This window comes from Eurosta solidaginis, chromosome 3 (assembly GCF_040869045.1).
Source record: "Eurosta solidaginis isolate ZX-2024a chromosome 3, ASM4086904v1, whole genome shotgun sequence".
Classification (NCBI taxonomy): domain Eukaryota; kingdom Metazoa; phylum Arthropoda; class Insecta; order Diptera; family Tephritidae; genus Eurosta; species Eurosta solidaginis.
In genome coordinates this window covers 19,430,698-19,451,419 of record NC_090321.1, presented here as the reverse complement: position 1 = coordinate 19,451,419, position 20,722 = coordinate 19,430,698, and the positions used below count along the sequence as shown (strand labels likewise).

The 20,722-nt window shown below is 33.4% G+C and overlaps 2 protein-coding genes across 15 annotated transcripts in view; one reads left to right on the top strand and one right to left on the bottom strand.

Moving 5' to 3' along the window:
* The window catches only part of Kank (kank), a 159,716-nt gene that overhangs the window by 24,169 nt on the left and 114,825 nt on the right, over nucleotides 1-20,722 (top strand). The gene's annotated exons all lie outside the window — the stretch shown is intronic.
* Nucleotides 928-4,524, bottom strand: LOC137243417 (uncharacterized). Its single transcript, XM_067771178.1, has 4 exons — nucleotides 4,393-4,524; nucleotides 4,127-4,279; nucleotides 1,385-1,552; nucleotides 928-1,324 (listed from the first exon to the last, which is right to left on the bottom strand). The coding sequence occupies exons 1-4, from the start codon at nucleotides 4,453-4,455 to the stop codon at nucleotides 1,124-1,126; spliced, it is 585 nt and encodes a 194-aa protein (XP_067627279.1). The 5' UTR covers nucleotides 4,456-4,524; the 3' UTR covers nucleotides 928-1,123.

The window sequence follows — 20,722 nt, the reverse complement described above, 5'->3', positions numbered from 1 at the left end:
ATGAAATTTAATTTTTTTTGACCTTTTTTCGACTTTGATTTTTAAGATTTTTTCATGACCTACTAAAAAAATTTTCATTTGATTGTAAAATTTTCATTTCTTTTTCTAAAAGCTGTTATCGACAACGTTTTTAGCGGACATTTTTGGGTCGGACAGGGTTACATATGAACATTTTTTAGTAGGTTATGAAAAAAACCTTAAAAATCAAAGTCGAAAAAAGTAAAAAAATGAAATTTCGCAGGATCGCAAATTATCTTTTTGGGTATGCGTAGTGGACATTTTTTTCCTGAGCCCAAATCCTATCGAAAAATCGATGGCGCGATATCGGTTAACTTTCGTCCATACTAATCGACCCACGCTAATGTGTATGATATTTTTTTTTTGTTTTCTTAAAACTATTACAAAAGAAAATAAGAGAAGCAGAAATGTTACTGCTTTGTTCTGGAGGAGCCTTGCATTTTTCACAACAGCTGGCAAGGTTCTGGGGATAAAGTCCCAAGTTTGAATGCCGCTCACACTGAAATGTGTTTTTACAACAATAAGGCTGACTCTACAATAACCAGCCCATATCAAACATATGATTAGTCGATATCAGTTGTTGTCGATAACCAGGTAATGAAGCTCCTCTCGAAAAGTCACGAAATTATACTGGAATGGTACCGATAAATGTTTCAAAGCATTTTCGAAATAAGCCCGAAGTAGATGCGAAATGATCTCGCAGCTATCCGAACATCATTACGAGAAGATTTCGAACTTGACACAGAATGATACTAAAGTCATTCCGAAAAGGTTACTAACGAGTAGGAAGCTATTCCGAATATATTCCTAACTGACCCCTAAAGGCGGAGAACATTCCTAAAAGACCCCATGCGAATCATGAAAGAGACCATAAAATAACACCAAAACACTTTTGTAAATGGCCACACACTCGTGAAGAAATAGTAACAGTAAATTTGATGTTTCACACGTACTCGGTATTCGCGAATTTTTTTACAGAAATATTTGTTTCATATATTTTGAATATATATTATATATTTGATTTGCACAGAAATCCGAACTCTGCTTATAACCAATTAACTAGTTCAGTGTGAATACCAGAGCTATACAATTTTTTTTTTTTGTTTCATTGAATAGATGTAGATTTTTTAGATTTTTTGTTAAACCTTTCCCATGCCTCCAGTTCCTTGAACGTAAACCATACAAACAAATCAACAGTGACATTAGTTTTTTCACGAAATCCAATTTGAATGAGGTAATCACCGGAAGGAATTGGTAAAATTAGATTATTATGCAACGGTCTGAAATGATCAACAATCAATTCGCCCTGCACAAAAAAAATTATATAACTAACAGTGTATATTATATTGTTATTATTGCAACTCACTTCATAAGGACAAGTGTGATTCGCATTTGTATATGGTAGTATTAATTTAAATAAAATATCCAAATAAACAGCTTCTTTGCGGTATTTTAAAAATGCACAAACATCGATCGTTTTATTTATGAAAAATGGCTGATAAGTGTTGTATTTGCGTTTAAGCTCAATATGAAGCTATAAAGGGATGTAAGATAATTACGCTGACGCGTAATTGTGTCAATGGACTAATATCAATTGACATAAGTTCTCTTTGGAAAGAGATATAAAGTCAATGATATTAATTCCAAGCACGAAAGAGATTTAAAGTCAATTGATTTGAGTACGTTTTGTGAATACTTAACGCCGCCCACGCAAATAGGGGCTGGGAGTAAAAAGACTGTGAATTGCGTTGCGGTTGTTAGACCGTTAACAAAAATACTGTGGGTGATGTATCTGGGGTTGAGTCAGCCAAATTTTTATTTTATGTTATGATACGATTTTAAAATTATTATTCGCATTAATCTCCAAAACTATTAAAAAACCGTGTGATTTTTTATTCCTATATTTCTATTCATATCTGTGCGAATTAGTTTCCGAAGTTAAAAAAAAAATGCTGCAGCCAAAATTTTTGGAACAAAAAATTGTGATAAAAAATTTGGAATAAAAAATCGCGTGAGTATTTGGAAGAATTAATTAATATCGAATTATGATATGAACTGAAAATTTGAGAAATTCGCGCGTTTTTTATTCCAAATTTTTAATTTATATTATGACACGATAAATAAATAAATGTAAGGTGCGATAACCTTTGAAAGAAGGCCGAGCTTCTCTTCCAATTTGCGTCGTGCTCCTATTTTTTTCCTACAAATTGGCGGAATGGGACGAACGTGTTTAATGCCGACTCCGAACAGCATATGCAAGGCAGATGAGTTTTCACTGAGAGCTTTTCTTGGCAGAAATATACTCGGAGTGCTTGCCAAACACTGCCGAGGGGCGACCCCGCTTAGAAAAATTTTCTTCTAATTGAAAAAACTTGTTTCTAAAGTTTTTGACGTTGCTTTTTCCGGGGCGTGAACCCAGGATCTTCGGTGTGGTACACGGAGCACGCTACCATCACACCACGACGGCCGACACGATATTATTATGACACGATATTAAGATATTTTTTCTAATTGATTTTCAAAATTTTTAATAACAAATCGCGATAGAAAATTTGGATAAGTTTACTAATATCGAATTATAATACAAAGAGAAAATTTTAGAAAATTGCGCGAGCTTTTATTCAAATTATTCGACTGTGCAGCTTTTTAAACGGTTTTATTTAGCTAAAATTTAACTAACTTCCCGATAAGCTACAAGCTAGAAACTTCGAATATAGTTCAGAACCCGATGACAATGCAATAATAAGAAAAAAACTCCGATAGGTGGCGCACGGATAGAAATCGTATCTGTGGTGCGATTTGGCTCATATTTGGAACACATTATACATACATGAATAGAAAGCGCCAAATGAAAAAAATCGCCGCCAGGTGACGCATGGATCGAGATTACAAAAATAGTATTTGTGGTCCAATTTGGCTTACATACGGGAATTGAAATCGCTTTGTGAAAAAAAAACTCCCGTTAGGTGGCGCAAGGATCGAGATATTCAAAAATATAGTATTTATGGTCCGATTTGGCTCATATTTGGAACACATATTACATACAGGTATAGAAATCAGTTTATGAAAAAAAATCTCGCTAGGTGCGGCAAGGATCGAGATATTAAAAATACTCGCATTTGTGGTACGATATGGAACAAATATTACATACAGCCTGGTAGAAGTGACATCAAAATACTTTGGAGTTCAAGGAGGGACAAGCATACGTGGCGCTGAGTCCAGTAAAGTTTTTGGAAGGATTATGTATTGAGAACTTAGATTGTAAAAAATTGTCAGGAAAGACTTCTTTAATAATGAGTCACTAAATGAACGAAATAGAAGCAGAAATAATAGGCAATTAAATAAAGACTTAAAAACTTGAAAAGAAAATAATAAAAAAAATTTAAGTAAAACGGTTTTAATGAAAACAATACTTATATTAAGTAATAGTAATAATAAAAGCTAGAAAATAATTAGGTAGGTCCTAGGTACTAGTCATCACACTCCTCATCAATCTAGGGCATTAATCAGACAATTAAATAAAAGCGTTTGGCGCGTGAAATTTAAAAAAATGTGAGATCGTAGCATAACCTGATTAAGGTTCAGTTGGTCTTACTTATGACTATCAATAGAAATTTGACGCGTCCAACGCTTTTATTTAATTGACTGATCAACGCCCTAGATTGATGAGGAGTGTGATGAGTAGTTCCTAGGACCTACCTAATTATTTTCTAGCTTTTAGTATTATTATTACTTAATGTAAGTATTGTTTTCATTAAAACCGTTTAACTTAATTATTTATTTTATTTAATAAATGAATGCTACTAAAACTTTTAAAATCTTATCGGAATAGACGACTTCATTTGGAATTATTTTTGTGCGACTTTTTATTCAAAAGTTCGTTGATGGTGTAATAAGTTTTGACATCAATTCTCTTTGCAAAAGGCATTGATTCCAAAACAATTCTGACATTTATTCTCTTTCGGGTTTGGAATTAATAGCATTGACATTAATTCACTTTCAAATTCGAATTAATATCAGTTGACGTTAGTTCCATAGACACTGCTATACGTCACCCAAATTACTTATAAAAAAGTGAATTTAAACCAGAATGAAACAAAGCACTTACATAAATGTGTTCCAAAACTTGTTTTAATTGCAAGCGAAATGTTATTTCGGAAACATCACGACTGATCGCCTTCAAACGACAGGCATTCACATGCACAAAAGCTGGATTCTCATTTAGGCATTCGACTTTCGTTAGTTTGAACAACGCTAAACACTTTAAATATAGAAATTAATATAATTTTATTTAAGTAAGAATTTACTTTCTTATATAATTAAAAAAATGTATCAGTGCTATGTATTACTTTTTTTATCTTCATATTTACCTACATTTTTCAATAAAATAATTTGTATAATAACAGCCAGTAAAGAAATTTTGCACATTTTTAGCATGATGTAGTATCTCGTCCGTCTTTAAATAAATTGAACTACAAATTTGTTTATTAGTTGTAAACAGTTTTGCTTTGTTCAAAGTTATAAGCAGCTTTGATAATTACGCTGCATATTTTTATTGATCGTTATCGTAATAAATATGTATAATTTGCTATAAATTTAGCACACCAATTACGCATGCACAAAAAAGCAAAATTATAATACTATTAGTATAACTCCCATTATAGATGTAAAAATATTGATGGTGTTCCAAATGGATTCATAGACAAACTAGAATACCCCGCAAATTTGTTTTGCCCGAAAATTGGTTTGCCTACATTTAAAAACTGATAATCGCTCCCTCTTTTCACTATCTATCCTATTCTCTTCTACTATATCTTCCATTTTTCTTATAATTCTTGTCCATCCCCTATTCTATTTGTCTGTCTTCCACACCCAATACCATTCCTACTCCCACACCCACTACTCACTTCCAGTAATAGTCCACTCTATTCCATCCCTGGGGACTAGATTATTTACCGTAAAATTGTCACGTAGGGGTGGAACTTTTTCTTTGACAAAAGAAAGCATCTATAAAATTTGTTCATAATTACCGATTATCGAGGGGAACAAATATATATGGCAAATCTAGTTATATAATTAACGATTAGGAGTTAAGTACGAAAATGAAGATGATCTCTTTATATAATAACTAGATCTAACACAATTTTTGAAATCGCTTTTTATTTCTATAAATAAGATATAGATAGATAGATGGTATTGCTCTGCCAGTAGCACATAATAAAAAAAAAAACGTAAACATTTTACAGAAAATAATCCAGTTCTCAGGGATGGAACATATGAAAGTGCGTAGATAATCTATGTTAACGGTTTATTGTAGGTCAAGGCATGTGTAAACGTGGGCTAACACGAGTATTATATGACTTAGACCAATACCATTAGGAATCTAGGTCATTTAGAATGAGGGCAGATAAATTTTGGAAAAGTAAGCTGTGTTGTGAGGGTTACTTCAGGTACAATTCCAGATTTGGCAATTTTGGGACCGTCTCGGGATCCCATTAGATCTATTACGGGAAGATTTAAGAAGAGATCCAACTATGGAATAATTCTTGAAAAGTTTTCAATTCAATGGTTCGATTCAAATCAATTTAAATAAGATTTAGATCATTTCGGCGGCCTTGGAATGATTTCGGGTTGATTCAAGGATCTTTAAACGACTTCTTCGGTACGATTTCGGATTAAGCTCCGAATTGTTATTATAATTTCGAATTCTTTTCTGTTTCGATTCAAACCTATTTCAATAAGGTTTAGATCATTTCGGGACTATCCTCGGGATGGGTTTGGAATAATTTCAGAACACTTACATTTTTTAATATGCCCAGCTGAACTCTGTGGAGTCTGGATTGTTAGCTATCTTTCTTCTATTTAATTCTCTCTTCTTTGCCTTTTTTGCGCTTCTTATTTTTTCTCTCTCACGGCCACCGTGGTGTGATGGTAGCGTGCTCCGCCTATCACACCGTATGCCCTGGATTCAACTCCCGGGCAAAGCAACATCAAAATTTTAGAAATAAAATTTTTCAATTAGAAGGAAATTTTTCTAAGCGTGGTCGCCCCTCGGCAGTGTCTGGCAAGCGCTCCGATTGTATTTCTGCCATGAAAAGCTCTCAGTGAAAACTCATCTGCCTTGCAGATGCCGTTCGGAGTCGGCATAAAACATGTAGGTCCCGTCCGGCCAATTTGTAGGGAAAAATCAAGAGGAGCACGACGCAAATTGGAAGAGAAGCTCGGCCTAAGATCTCTTTATTTTTTCTCTTTTACACTCGGTATGTTCTTAGTTGCGAAAATTTAACGAATCTATTTTTTTTTTTTTCTAGAATGAGAAATGCGCCACCGCCCACTAATAGAGAGCCTTTTGTTATAATCCGCATATAAAGTACTTTATTCCAGAGAGTGATCAAATAATCGATCTATTGAAAAGTCGCATTAATTTTCCGATAGAGAGAAGAGAGAGGGGGAAAAAAGAAAACAGAGCGAGTGAGTGGCAGATACCGTAGAGGTTAGCGCAGGCGAGAAAGAGAGCGATAAAAATTTGCGAAAATGGATAGAATCGAAATTGTTTAGAAAGGAAGCCACTGAAAAGAATGTTGAAAGGAGAGTAGAGGGGTGAGAGGTAAATAATAGAAGGGCATACATGTTTTGAAATACTTGCTTAAAGTATTCCTAATATACATAATTTTTTCAGTTCTAAAAAAATAACTTATTTTTTTGACGAATATAGGACTATTTAAGAGAGAGGAGAAAGGATTTGAGTTGGATATGCTATAAGCACGTTTTTTCTAAATCTAAAACATAGGTCTCCAAAAAAGTGATTGCTCTTTCGCCAAAGGAAAGAGAGCACAATTTTGCTATGGAGTGCCGACCCCTGATCTAAAACCAACTTACTCGCAAACTTATTCGTATCGCCTAAAAAGACGCATACTGATGTTTCCTTAATTACTTGGCACAAAAACGAAAGTTAGACACATACATACATACAAACTTAGGCGTGAAGCCAATATAAGCGAATTACAACAGATTCCTCTTACTTTGGTTTCCACTGCGGAAAGGCTTTTCAAACTACTAGTATCAGTATCGTCATTCAGCATTATATCCTTAATTTTAATTTCGCTCAAATATGTTCAGCTACAGAATGAACAAAACACAATAAACTCATCCCAATTTGCCATTACAGCTAAGCTAATCAAATATCTTTATTTCAGGATATGTCGACTGCCAAGCGGAATATCACCCTGTCTCGGCTGCCGTTTTGAAAATGCTCTACCAGAGAATTTTTGAAGACCTCCTTTATTAGAAATTGTTTGCAAAGCGATTTAGCTCGGAATATTTTACAAAAATTGTTCTATCTCAGAGTTTCTTTGAATAATGCTTTATTCTACAATTTGGTTAAAGAACGTCTCATCAAAGAGAGTTGGTTTCAAAAACACCTGAGAACACAAATTCAATAAACTTTGACGTAAGATAGAGCGCTTATGAAAAACAATTCTGAGATAAAGCGTTATCAAACTGACAGCTGAGCTAAGGTGATATTCCATCCAGACGTCGATGTATAAAAATACACTCATATTATTCAAACTTTCTTGAGTTCTTTACCAGTAAGTGGACGTCTCCAAAATTCTTCTTCGCGAAAAGTGAACCAAACTTTCAAATTGGTTATCAAATAGGGGGGTGTAATGAGGCCAAATATAATCAAATAATCAGCGGATGGAAGAGGCAATACAAGTTTATCATGCTCTGGTCGAAAACCTTGTACGATGAATTCATTCTACAAAAAAAAAAAAAAAAATTTGAAATATCGAAAAAAAATTGGTAAAACAAATAAGATTAAAAAAAAGGATAAAAATAACAGAAAATTATAAAACTGCAGAAACTCACCTCATATGGACAGGTGTGATTTGCATTCGTATATTTCTCAATTAGGTTGAATAAAATTCTCAGATAAGATTTTTGCGGATTTTTAAAAAAAGAGCATAAGTTCAATGTGGTGTTTATTACAAACGGTTCGTATGTATTGTATTTTCTTAACATTTGCACATGTAACTGTAAGATGGAGTTAATAATGTGTAAAAGAAATTTTTAATATACTACAGTGATGGCGAACTACTTATTGGCAGATAAAGAGCAATGTTGGATTTAAATAGAACGATTTGTTGGTTTGATTTGCCTGATAGATAAGTTCAATATTTGGCCGCACATTAAGAAAAAAATGGGGACAATCACAAAAAGCGACGATTTCGCCCTACAGGCTTAGCAACTAAGTCCGAACTGGTTTCTAACGAGTGAACAGCGGAACAGTTGGCAGCCACACTAGTAGCAAAAGCACTGAGGCCTGTGTCTTATGTATTTAAAATAAATAATCAAACTCAGCGGCTATATCAGAACCGACTATGAGTGAGCTAGCTAAAAACGTGTGCTAAAGCTCTGCAATGGGCAATTGCCATTTCGTAAATTTGCAAAACAAAATTTGTGGTATATAAAGCGAGAATAAAAGATGCTGTTTTTTTTTAATGTATATACATATGCACTTAAACTTCATATAGATTGCTAAGTGCATAACTTTATCTACACTTAGGTAATTTTTGAGCATAAAACAAGTAAGAACGGGACTGTCGTCGGCTGTGCCGAAGACTTCATACCTTTCATGAATGGGGCTGAACAAAAATCTTATCCCGTTCGTAATCTCCAAATAATCGGATGTATAACATAAGAAATATATAGTGAACAGATGTACATAGCTAAACGATTTTTAAGATAAATATAAAATAAAAAATGGCAAAAAACCCCCTTATCTGAACGATCGGTTGTATGGGATATTTGTTATATATAGCTCCGATCGAAATGATTTTTACAGCAAATCTTCTATGATATATTCGAATATATATCACCATATTTCACGTTTTTATATTGGAAATTAAGGGAGAAATGGCCAAAAATCTTTCTATCTGAACGTTCTGTTATATGGGATATATATTATATATAGCTCCGATGGAAATGATTTTTTCATGAAGTTTTCTATGATATATTAGAATAAATGTCACTAAGTTTAACGTTTTTATGTTGGAAATTAAGGAAAAAATTGCCAAAAATCTTTCTATCTGAACGATCGGCTGTATGGGAAATAAACTATATATAGCTCCAATTAAAGTGATTTTTTCAGGATATCTTCTATGATATATTAGAATATATATCACCGAGTTTCACATTTATACTTTCCAAAATCGTCTTATCTGAACGATCGGTTGTGTGGGAGATATATGTTATAGTTGTCCGATCCTACCGGATCTGATAAATGTCTAATATAATACAAAAATACATCCTTGTGCCAAATTTCATTAATATATCTCAAAATTTGAGGGACTAGTTTGCGTTCAAACAGACAGACGGACGGGCGGACAGACGGACATGGCTATATCAACTCAGTTCGTCGCCCTGATCAATTCGGTATACTTAATGGTGAGTCTATCTTCTATATTTCTCAACTTTACAAACATCGGACCAAAGCTAATATACAATTTCATGTTCATGAAAGGTATAATTAGTACTAAAAGTGTGTATCTCCACTATTCTCAACTTTCAATTTTGGTATGCGTTCTACACTATAGCCTAAAAGGTTCCCCTATCCACTATATCTCCATACACTATTACTGTGTGTAATAGATAGATAATTAATTGAGGATCGCACTGCGACCATTGGTCTATTGTGCCCATTACTGTGTGTAATTCTGCATGAGCGTTTCTTTAATCTCAAACTTAGATGTATATACATGTAAAAAACACGGCTTTTTGCTTGCTTATGGCCCTGTCTGAGTGAAGTAGTCCGACAAGAGTTATATGTAAATCCGGCCGAAGAAATAAAAATTCGTAAATCTTCTTATTTAAAATTTACCTCTAATTAGTAGACCACCACTGTATATAAGTAGATTTAGCACCGAACGGAAAAATAGCATTAGAAAACTGCGAACTTTTTTGTTTTGTACAGTCAAACAGTTTTAGTCTAACAAATTACAAGTTATAGGTGTCTCAAAATTAATTTTTGAAACATTTTTTTCCGAAGTGTGTTTGGATTTCGATAAAAAAAATTTCACAATTATATTGAGGAAAGCTCAGAACACTTTTCGAGAAAAAAAATGCTAAAATCAATGCAAATGTCGAGAGAACTTTACTTGAACTTTGTTAGACTAAAATTGTTTGAGATATAAATCTGCACACTCAAAAAATTCAAAAGTTTTACGAAAACATTTTTGAGTTTGATTTGCATAGTTACGAAATTCATAAAATTTTTTTCGTAAAATCTCGAAAAAAAGGACTAAAAAGAGGAGATTTGTTAAAGAATTGCCAGTTCCATTTTTCTGTTCACTTCTGTATGTGAAGTCGCCCCCCATAAATTCGGAAAGCAAAAATTCAGAAACACATTTTTTCAGAAAACATTAGTCAGAACCCTTTTTTCAGAAAGACAAAATTCAGAGGTCAAAACTCAGAAGTCAAATCTCAGAAGTCTAGTTTCAGAAGTCAAATTTCAGAAGGCAAAATTCAGAAGTCAAAATTCAGAAAGTAATCAGACGACAGGAAAAACATAAAATCTTTGTCAAAATTCAAAATAGTTTATTTATTTGGAAAGAATTATGTATAAAGAAAATGTAGTACAATCTAAAATTTTGAATTGTGTGCAATAGCAAGCATGTAATTAATTAATTTTTTTTTGCGTTTACCTTCTTCAAATGAATTTACAATTTTTGTTGTTATATCGGCCTACTGATTTGTAAGATCGCGGGTTCGAATCGAGCTCAAGGCCTAACATTAATTATTTTATCATTATTTTTCTTATGGTACATTTTTTCTTAATTGAAATTAGAAAAAAAAAGAAAAAAATTTAGACAACTGCCAAAGCTCGTTGTATAGATCCATTTCGGGAACGATTAAATTCCTACATCGACAACGTTTAGGCGCCGCTGCTATAACCATTCAGCTATCACAGCGGTTGTTTGTTTGTCTTCATTATATCTACTTCTACCCTGTTTCATGTCAATTGATATTCACGGCACTGCGACATCTGCTGCAGAATGGATGTGAAAATTGGATTCGTTTCATGGCAATGATGCCATATTTATGAGGGCCATATTTATTGACACGTTTTCCCCGTGCTCTGGGAGTTATTACCAATTTTTGTTGTTTCTATTAAGAAAAAATTTATCATAACAATAATAATGATAAAATAATTATAGTTAGGCCTTGAGCCCGATTCGAACCGGCGATCTTTTGAATTTGCGGTATTAAAAAAACGAAGTCTTTATATTTTTTCTTGCGTTTCCGATATGGCTCGCCTCCAACTGAAAATTGCCGCCGTTTTGTTTCTATTATGGCCTGTTCGTTTTTTATTTTATTTATGCAATTAAATATATTAGGGTGTGTCCCAAACGCACTCCGAATGACGTTGTGCCACCTTTCGATTGAATTATTTGTACGGACTTCACCCAATTTGGTGATATTATACACATTCCATAATTCGATTGAATATAACGCGTTCTTTCGACGTGGCTGTGTTCCAGGCTGAAACAAATTCAGAAGTAAAATCTCAGAAGACAAAATTCTGAAAGTAATCAGACAGCAAAAAAAAAACATTAAATTTTGCGCAAAATTTTATGTTTTTTTGCTGTCTGATCACTTTTGAATTTTGACTTCTGAAATTTTACTTCTGAAATTTGACTTCTGAAATTTGACTTCCGAATTTTGACTTCCGAAATTTGATTCTGAATTTTTTTGTTTCTGAGTTTTGACTTCGAAATTTTGGCTTTCTGAAAAAAGGGTTCTGATTAATGTTTTCTGAAAAAATGTGTGTCAGAATTTTTGTTTTCTGAAATTATGGGGAGAACCGTATATGAAGCTCTCATATCATTGTGGACAACACAGGTGCATATCTTATTCGGCAATTGCCTAACAGGATATTCCAGATGAATACTACATATTTGGCATTTTGGCAGCGTTTTTACAGGATGTTCAATATGGCGGGCTATACGACCTTCTATCTTCAGCGTGTGATAGAAAGAGTTACAGGATGAGACCACGACATTCACTTTAAAAATCAGGTGATCTATTCTATTTGTAATTTTTACGTCTATGCCGAAGATATCATACTTGTCTTATTCACAATGTATAATGTGTTTGTCTTACGTTTATACGTTCAATTTTTTTTATAATGTTATATTTAACAGTCGCTTCGACAACATCACGTTTTACTGCTTTAAGGTGACAAACTTGAAGATGCACAATACTCTCGTTCGTATCCGTACACATAATTTTTGTCATTTTAAAGTATGCTTCCGTCTAAAATTATTAGAGAAATAAATTAATATAGGCACACGATAATAAATTTGAGCCCAACTTTTAAACCATTTATTGGCTTTTGAAACTAGTTTGTACAAAATTGGAAACCTTTAGAGGCGTAGCACTGTGTTTTTTAATTTTATTCGATTTCAATTTAGAACTCACATATCTCAACCATAACATTTCCATTTAGAACTTACATATCTCAACCATAAGTATAAATTCTTAAAATTTTTTTAAAACGAAACCAAAAAAATCTCATAAATCCAAATACTGAAACTTTAATTTCTTTTAGGTTTGAAACAAAACCAAAAAGTTTTAAAAACCTTAAAAATAGAAACTTGTATAAACATCTGGTCTTAAAACCAACCCCAAGTGTTTAAACTTGGCGCCGAAAATTTAAAAATAAAAATTTTCATTCGTGAAAAGTGCTGCAAGTCATAGATTTTTTTGCGAAAGGTGTGATAGCTCAGTGAGTAGAGTAAGCTACTGAAATCCGCGGCACGTCAGTTCGAAACCAGGCCACCGCCAACTAGATTTTTCTTTTGTTTACAACGGCATGAAACTCAGCTCTGTGTACTCATTTTCAGAAAGACCGATATTATTTATATTTGAAACCAAATTTGATTCGGTCATATATGTAGTACAAAAAAGTTTCAGATTCAGGCTCAAACTATAAAACGTGTAACAGATATTATTATTTGCACTATAGTACCTCTATGCGGAAACTGAGAAGCATACAAATAAGTATTAATATATTCAAATCAAATACCGTGATCATCTTATAAATCACGACCACTACCCGAAACAAAATGCGTGCTGTCAAAGCTTTGTTTCTAAATTTAAATATGCTACGTGTGAATTAAGTTATTTTGTAATTAATCAAAATATCGATTACAATCATCTAATTTAAATGGGGTTTTAATTTGTTGTACTAGGGCTATATGTTATGTAAGGTTGTTTCAGTTATATGCTCTAATATGTGATATAAAAATCATAATTTCGTTTAATGATATAATTACATTTCCCTGTTTACATATAGTTTTTGCCTTCATTAACGAACATTTGTCAGCAGCTCCAAAAAAACGTGCACTCAATTAGGTATTCAATAAAGCAATAATGAGATAATTAAAAGTTTGAGTATTGTCTAGAAGATTGAGTTCAATATGGGTTTTAATGTAGAAAACCTGACTGATTATTTCATTTAGCTTCTGTCTTAAACTGACATTACCGTGCATACTTCACACTTGTAAATTTTTCTATTCATAAATTGCTGGCTGAAGGTCGCATTCAGATTTCCACAGCTATCTCGTGATTTGAATGTTGTGAAAGTTCTGAGCTTGACATTTCATATAAGTCCATAGTACAACTATTACTAGAACTTGCTCTAGGCTATTGTAGGCAATAATTTCAGTATTTCTAATAATATTGCCAAGTATAAATTAGTTAAAGAAAACCATTTTTGAAAGCAATTTATGCACACATTACTTGCAAACTAAATGTTTTGGCTTGTCTTTTGACCTCCCGCGGTGCTCCCAAATGGCGTTTGTTATCAGGTATAGCTGGCGTGACTTGTTACGAAACTACCAAAATCGCTAAGGCGGCTTAGTGCCAATCAATGATGATGATGACGTATAAATCACAGATAGCTTAGCATGAAAAAGAAACTGAAATATTCTGGAGTTTTTCTCTCGAATACTCCATCCTCTTTCGACAGTGTACATGATATCGTTAGACCAGTAGTGCACAGCACCGCAGGGCTTTGAATACAAACGAATTTTTTTTGTAGCAGTACATATTGTGACGAATGTTAACACCAATATGCTGTTAGTAAATAACCACGCAAGAAAAAAAACATGAAGCACCCACTATTATAACCATGTCCACGTTAAGGCTAGCAACTGTTATGTAGAAAGCGACGAAGAGATATCTCACACACACGCACATGTAGTCATCAGCCGAAGTAGTTACTCACAAATACACACGTATATGGTTATAAACTACAAATATACACCTTTATAGCTGGTAACAAAGCAGAAGATTCTAGAAGGAAAAACGTCTAGACCTTTGGAGAAATATGCAGACGAGGCAACGGAGAGTATAAAAGCAGTGCAAGCTGAGGAATCAGTAATCAGCTTGATTTAAACACGCTGTTGTGAAGTACATGAAACTGAGGTATTGTACTATTAATTGTACTACTCCCAGGTAGACTAAATAAAGCTCATATTGCAATACTGAATATTGGAGTGATTTACTCAACAGTTTAGCGATTTGAACGTTAGCAGAAGGTTTGGCATAAGTGGAATTTCCCAAAATTTGTTACCATATGTATGTGTTTACATGGAGAATGTTTGAGGATAGAACTCACGCATTAGATGGTTACTGCTTGAAGTACAAGCTAAAACAGATTAGCTGCTTGCTTTACTGAATCTCTGTTGCTGCGCTCACACGACATTTAGGTGAACGTCGAATAGTTGCCGAAGCTCTCGAGTGCATCACTGCCTTAGACCCACTGTAAAAAGCCTCAAACCTACAACAATTTTTTTTTATACGCACAGTATAAAAGTGCTGTTAAGTGCTGTTAGTCGCACTTGAAAGAATTTACATAATTAAACTTGACTATCAATACCCCCGCTGAGAAAACAACAAAAATGCATGCAAAACTGAAAACGTAAAAAATAGTAAAAATTCCTTATCGTAGAATATGCAAATTAAAATTAACACATACAAAACAAATATTGATATTTGCTAATAGAAATAGTCAAAAAGCGTAGAATTTTTAGCGTTTAAAATGTGTTTCTGCCACACAACAAATTATCCAACCAAGCCAACTTAGCAGAACATTCGATCGATTGAAACTTTGAAAAATGACAATTCGCTATGTGGGATGATGATGTAACTCATTTGGTACGTATGTAAATATATATTTTTTTAAATGCTTAAATAAGCAAACTCGACAGGTGATGTTCGGTAAAAAAAAATGCGCAGGCGTTGCAATAAATTAAGCAAATTAAATAAGCATGAATGCTGATATTTACTTGGTTGACTAGAATTGAAAGTTTGATGCAAGAACTTTTACGCGAGTTATAAAATAAGCTACATAAGAACATGAATGCAAATACTGGTAAAGAATTTCAATTGAATTTCGAATTTTTCTGCAATATAAAAAAAAAAATATTAAATAAATTGCTTAAATGAGCTTGCAAATACTGCGCTAATATTTCCTATTTATTTTTGAGATTTTTTTTACCAATCAAAACATCTCAAGCGTACAGTAATGCGCCTTTCAATGCCATAAACCGGCTCACAAACGTACCGAACTATTTTGATTAATGTCCGTTCAACAAGCGTGAACCCGTCAAGGCTTAAGATAAGTAAATACACAAATGAAAAACTATTTAAACAATTTCAATGAAAAAAACCAATAAAAAAAAAACACGAAACAAACAAATACATAAATACAAACAAGTAAGGAAGATTAAGTTCGGGTGTAACCGAACATTGCATACTCAGTTGAGAGCTATGGTGACAACATAAGGGAAAATAACCATGTAGGAAAATTAACCGAGGGAAACCCTGGAATGTGTTTATATGACATGTGTATCAAATGAAAGGTATTAAAGAGTATTTTATGAGGGAGTTGGCCATAGTTCTATAGGTGGACGCCATTTAGGGATATCGCCATAAAGGTGGACCAGGGTTGACTCTAGAATGCGTTTGTACGATATGGGTATCAAATGAAAGGTGTTAATGAGTATTTTAAAATGGAGTAATCCTTAGTTCCATAGGTGGACGCCGTTTCGATATATTGCCACAAAGGTGGACCAGGGGTGACTCTAGAATGTGTTTGTACAATATGGGCATCAAACGAATGGTGCTAATGAGTATTTTAAAAGGGATTGGGCCTTAGTACTATAGGTGGATGCCGTTTCGAAATATCGCAATAAAGGTGGACCAGGGGTGACTCTAGAATGTGTTTGTACGATATGGGTATCAAATTAAAGGTATTAATGAGGATTTTAAAAGGGAGTGGTGGCTGTTGTATAGGTGGTCGCCTTTTCGAGATATCGCCAAAAAGGTGGACCAGGGGTGACTCTAGAAGCCGTTTGTACGATATGGGTATCAAATGAAAGGTGTTAATGAGTATTCTAAAAGGGAGTAATCATTAGTTCCATAGGTGGACGCCGTTTCGAGATATCGCCATAAAGATGGACCAGGGGTGACTCTAGAATGTGTTTGTACAATATGGGCATCAAAAGAAAGGTGTTAATGAGTATTTTAAAAGGGAGTAATCCTTAGTTCCATAGATGGACGCCGTTTCGAGATATCGCCATAATGGTGGGCCGGGGGTGACTCTAGAATTCGTTTGTGCAATATGGGTATCAAACGACAGGAGCTAATGAGTATTTTAAAAGGGAGTGGGCCTTAGTTCTATAGGTGGACGCCTTTTCGAGGTATCGCAATAAAGGTGGACCAGGGGTGACGCTAGACTTTGTTTGTACGATATGGGTATCAAATGAAAAGTGCTAATGAGTATTTTTAAAAGGAAGTGGGCCTTCGTTTTATAGGTGTTCGCCTTTTCGGGATATAGCCATAAAGGTGGACCAGGGGTGACTTTAGAATATGTTTGTACGATATGGGTATCAAATGAAAGGTGTTAATGAGTATTTTAAAAGGGCGTGGGGCTTAGTTCTATAGGTGGACGCCTTTTCGAGATATCGCAATAAAGGTGGACCAGGGGTGACTCTAGATTGAGTTTGTACGATATGGGTATCAAATTAAAGGTATTGATGAGAGTTTTAAAAGGGAGAGGTGGTAGTTGTATATGTGAAGGCGTTTTCCAGATATCGACCAAAATGTGGACCAGGGTGACCCAGAACATCATTTGTTGGATACCGCTAATTTATTTATATATGTAATATCTGCCAAGATTTTAAGGGTTTTTATTTCGCCCTGTAGAAATTTTTCATTTTCTTCTACTTAATATGGTAGGTGTTACAACCATTTTATAAAGTTTTTTTCTAAAGTTATATTTCGTGTCAATAAAACAATCCAATTACCTTAACATGTTTCATCCCTTTTTTCGTATTTGGTATAGAATTATGGCATTTTTTTCATTTTTCGTAATTTTCGATATCGAAAAAGTGGGCGTGGTCATAGTCGGATTTCGTTCATTTTTCATACCAAGAAAAAGTGAGTTCAAGTAAGCACGTGAACTAAGTTCATTAAAGATATGTCGATTTTTGCTCAAGTTATCGTGTTAACGGCTATGCGGAAGGACAGACGGACGACTGTGTATAAAAACTGGGCGTGGCATCAACCATCAAGGTCTATTTTCACAGAAAACAGCTAACGTCATAAAATCTATGCTGCCACCAAATTTCAAAAGGATTGGTTAATTTTTGTTCGACTTATGGCGTTAAAAGTATCCTAGACAAATTAAATAAAAAAGGGCGGAGCCACGCCCATTTTGAAATTTTATTTTATTTTTGTATTTTGTTGCACCATATCATTACTGGAGTTGAATGTTGACATAATTTACTTATATACTGTAAAGATATTAATTTTTTTGTTAAAATTTTACTTAAAAAAAATTTTTTTTTTTAAAAGTGGGCGTAGTCCTTCTCCAATTTTGCTAATTTTTATTAAGCGTACATGTAGTAATAGGAGTAACGATCTTGCCAAATTTCATCATGATATCTTCAACGACTGCCAAATTACAGCTTGCAAAATTTTTAAATTACCTTCTTTTAAAAGTGGGCGGTGCCACGCCCATTGTCAAAATTTTACTAATTTTCTATTCTGCGTCATAAGTTCAACCCATCTACCAAGTTTCTTCGCTTTATCTGTCTTTTGTAATGAATTATCGCACTTTTTCGGTTTTTCGAAATTTTCAATATCGAAAAAGTGGGCGTGGTTATAGTCCGATATCGTTCATTTTAAATAGCGATCTGAGATGAGTGCTCAGGAACCTACATACCAAATTTCATCAAGATACCTCAAAATTTACTCAAGTTATCGTGTTAACGGACGGACGGACGGACGGACATGGCTCAATCAAATTTTTTTTCGATCCTGATTATTTTGATATATGGAAGTCTATATCTATCTCGATTCCTTTATATATGTACAACCAACCGTTATCCAATCAAACTTAATATACTCTGTGAGCTCTGCTCAACTGAGTATAATAAAAATCTACAGAGACAAAGCGTCGACATCACATTTATCATACGTCAAAACGAGTGGCTAAGCGCATGCGCTGACGCACTAACCAAATATATGTAAACTGGTCGGATTTGTGTGCGCAAGGGGATTTAAAGTTTAAATCCGTAGACTACCATATGGGCTTATGCGCCGGCGCTTGTAGAGACAGCTGGAAAGCCACTTTTTGAAGGAAAAACTACCTATTTTTTTCAATAGTATGTATGTAGCAGTTGTAAGTCCACTGCTGTATTGTAATTTTTTGTTTATTAAAGAGTTTTGCGTCCAGTTCTGCAAATTTTGCATAAAATCCAATTATTTATGTAAAGACGACGAAAAAAAAAAAAACAAAAAACTTTGGAAGTTGTAAATAGTTTAAGAATCGCCACAATCATCATTTAGACATAGTCAAGAATGTAACAAAAAATCAGTTAAAAAACTTTGAGGTTAAAGCACTAATTAGCAGCGGCTGGCTCTGTTTGAAGCTCGTTTTGACATGAATAATCAATTAATGTTTTGTAGATATTATAAAGATTTCAAGGAACATAAAAATATTTCATCAGAAAATCTTTCAATGTATTTGCACTATACATTACCCGGATGGATATGAACATAAAATTTAGTTATCAAATTTGACTGCAATGACAAATCACAACAAATCTTGCAATCGCCTTAGTTTTAAATCATATGTATGACATATGATTGCAATCACAAATAAATTTTAATCTAATATAACTTGTATGTATGTGATCGCAATCACTTTTTTTTCTACAACAAATGATTATGTTTGCAGTCAATATCGGCTAAAGTAATTGATTTTTCAAAGTAAATTCTTATTGCAATCAATCTCAAAAATACCTCCAGTAGTAGAAATTTTACAATACTAACAAGAAACGCTAATGAAGTGTTTTTAAAGTACCTTAATCGTAACCATTCAAATACGTACAAACCAACATATGTATGGGAAGATAATGTAATCGAGATGCATATGATTGCATAATTGATGGTTGCAATCACTGCATTTGCTTGAGTCTCAAAATTCATTGCAATCACTTTGATTGAAATAAAGTGCTTACAATCAAGTTGATTGTAGATTTGAATTTTTACATTCACAAAAACGCAATCAAATTTGATTAAAATATTTGATTGCAAAACGATTGTAGATTGTTAATTTACAATCACGAAAAACGGAATTAAATTTCATTGAGATATTCGATTGTAAACTCATTGTAGGTTGTAAATTTTACATTTACAAAATTAGCATTAAAATTAGATTGCAATAAAATAAGCAGAACAATCGTTGATTGTTAATTAAAATGATTGCAAATACTTACAGCCCTGCTAGGTATTGGTTTGAACCACTTTCGTTAAAGAAATCAAGCCATGAGCAAAAAAAAAAAAAAAATTCTCCATATTTCGAAAACATAAATGCTTGGCATGATTAACCTTCGCGGAGATTCAGGCCGATATTCTCTTCCTGATTGCGAACGGCATTCTCATGGCAGATGAAGAACCTTTGAATGGCAGAGATACCCTTGGGGTGTTTGCCAAATCACTTCCGAAGGGCGATTAGGCGTTTTTTTCCAAATTGGAAAAACGTTTTTCTAAATTTTTTGATGTTACTTTGCCCGGGTGTTTAACCCATGATCCTCGGTGTGGTAGACGGAGCACACTACAACAAGACCACGGCGGATTTCAAAGGTAGTATCCAAAATATTGTTATGAGTTTGATAATGCACTTCAAAAGGACAGTTCTACTTTCATTTAATTTTCATTCGCATTTCATTTTCATTTAATTTTCGATTTATTTTAGTTTCATTCTTGTTGCATTTTCATTTCATTTTCATTTTTATTTCATTTTCATTTCATTTCATATTCATTTCATTTTCATTTCCTTTCATTTTGATTTCATTTTCATTTAATTTTTATTTCGTTTTTATTTCATTCTCATTAGATTTTCATTTTATTTTCATTTCATTTCAATATCATTTATTTTTAATTTCCTTTTAATATCATTTTAATTCCAATTTAATTTCATTTTCATAACTATTTCATTTCAATTCCATTTCCATTTTCTTTTCATTTTCATTTCATCTAATTTTTATTCCATTTATCTTTTATTTTCATTTCATTTCATTTTCACTTCAATTTCATTTTCATTTCAATTCCATTTTTATTTTATTTT

Coding starts and splice junctions, on each gene's coding strand:
- LOC137243417 (XM_067771178.1), bottom strand. CDS start 4,455: ATGCTAAAAATGTGCAAAATTTCTTTACTGGCTGTTATTATACAAATT. Junction 1,553..4,126: donor AAGTTTTGGAACACATTTAT/GTAAGTGCTTTG, acceptor ATCCCTTTATAG/CTTCATATTGAGCTTAAACG. Junction 1,325..1,384: donor ATCACACTTGTCCTTATGAA/GTGAGTTGCAAT, acceptor TTTTTTGTGCAG/GGCGAATTGATTGTTGATCA.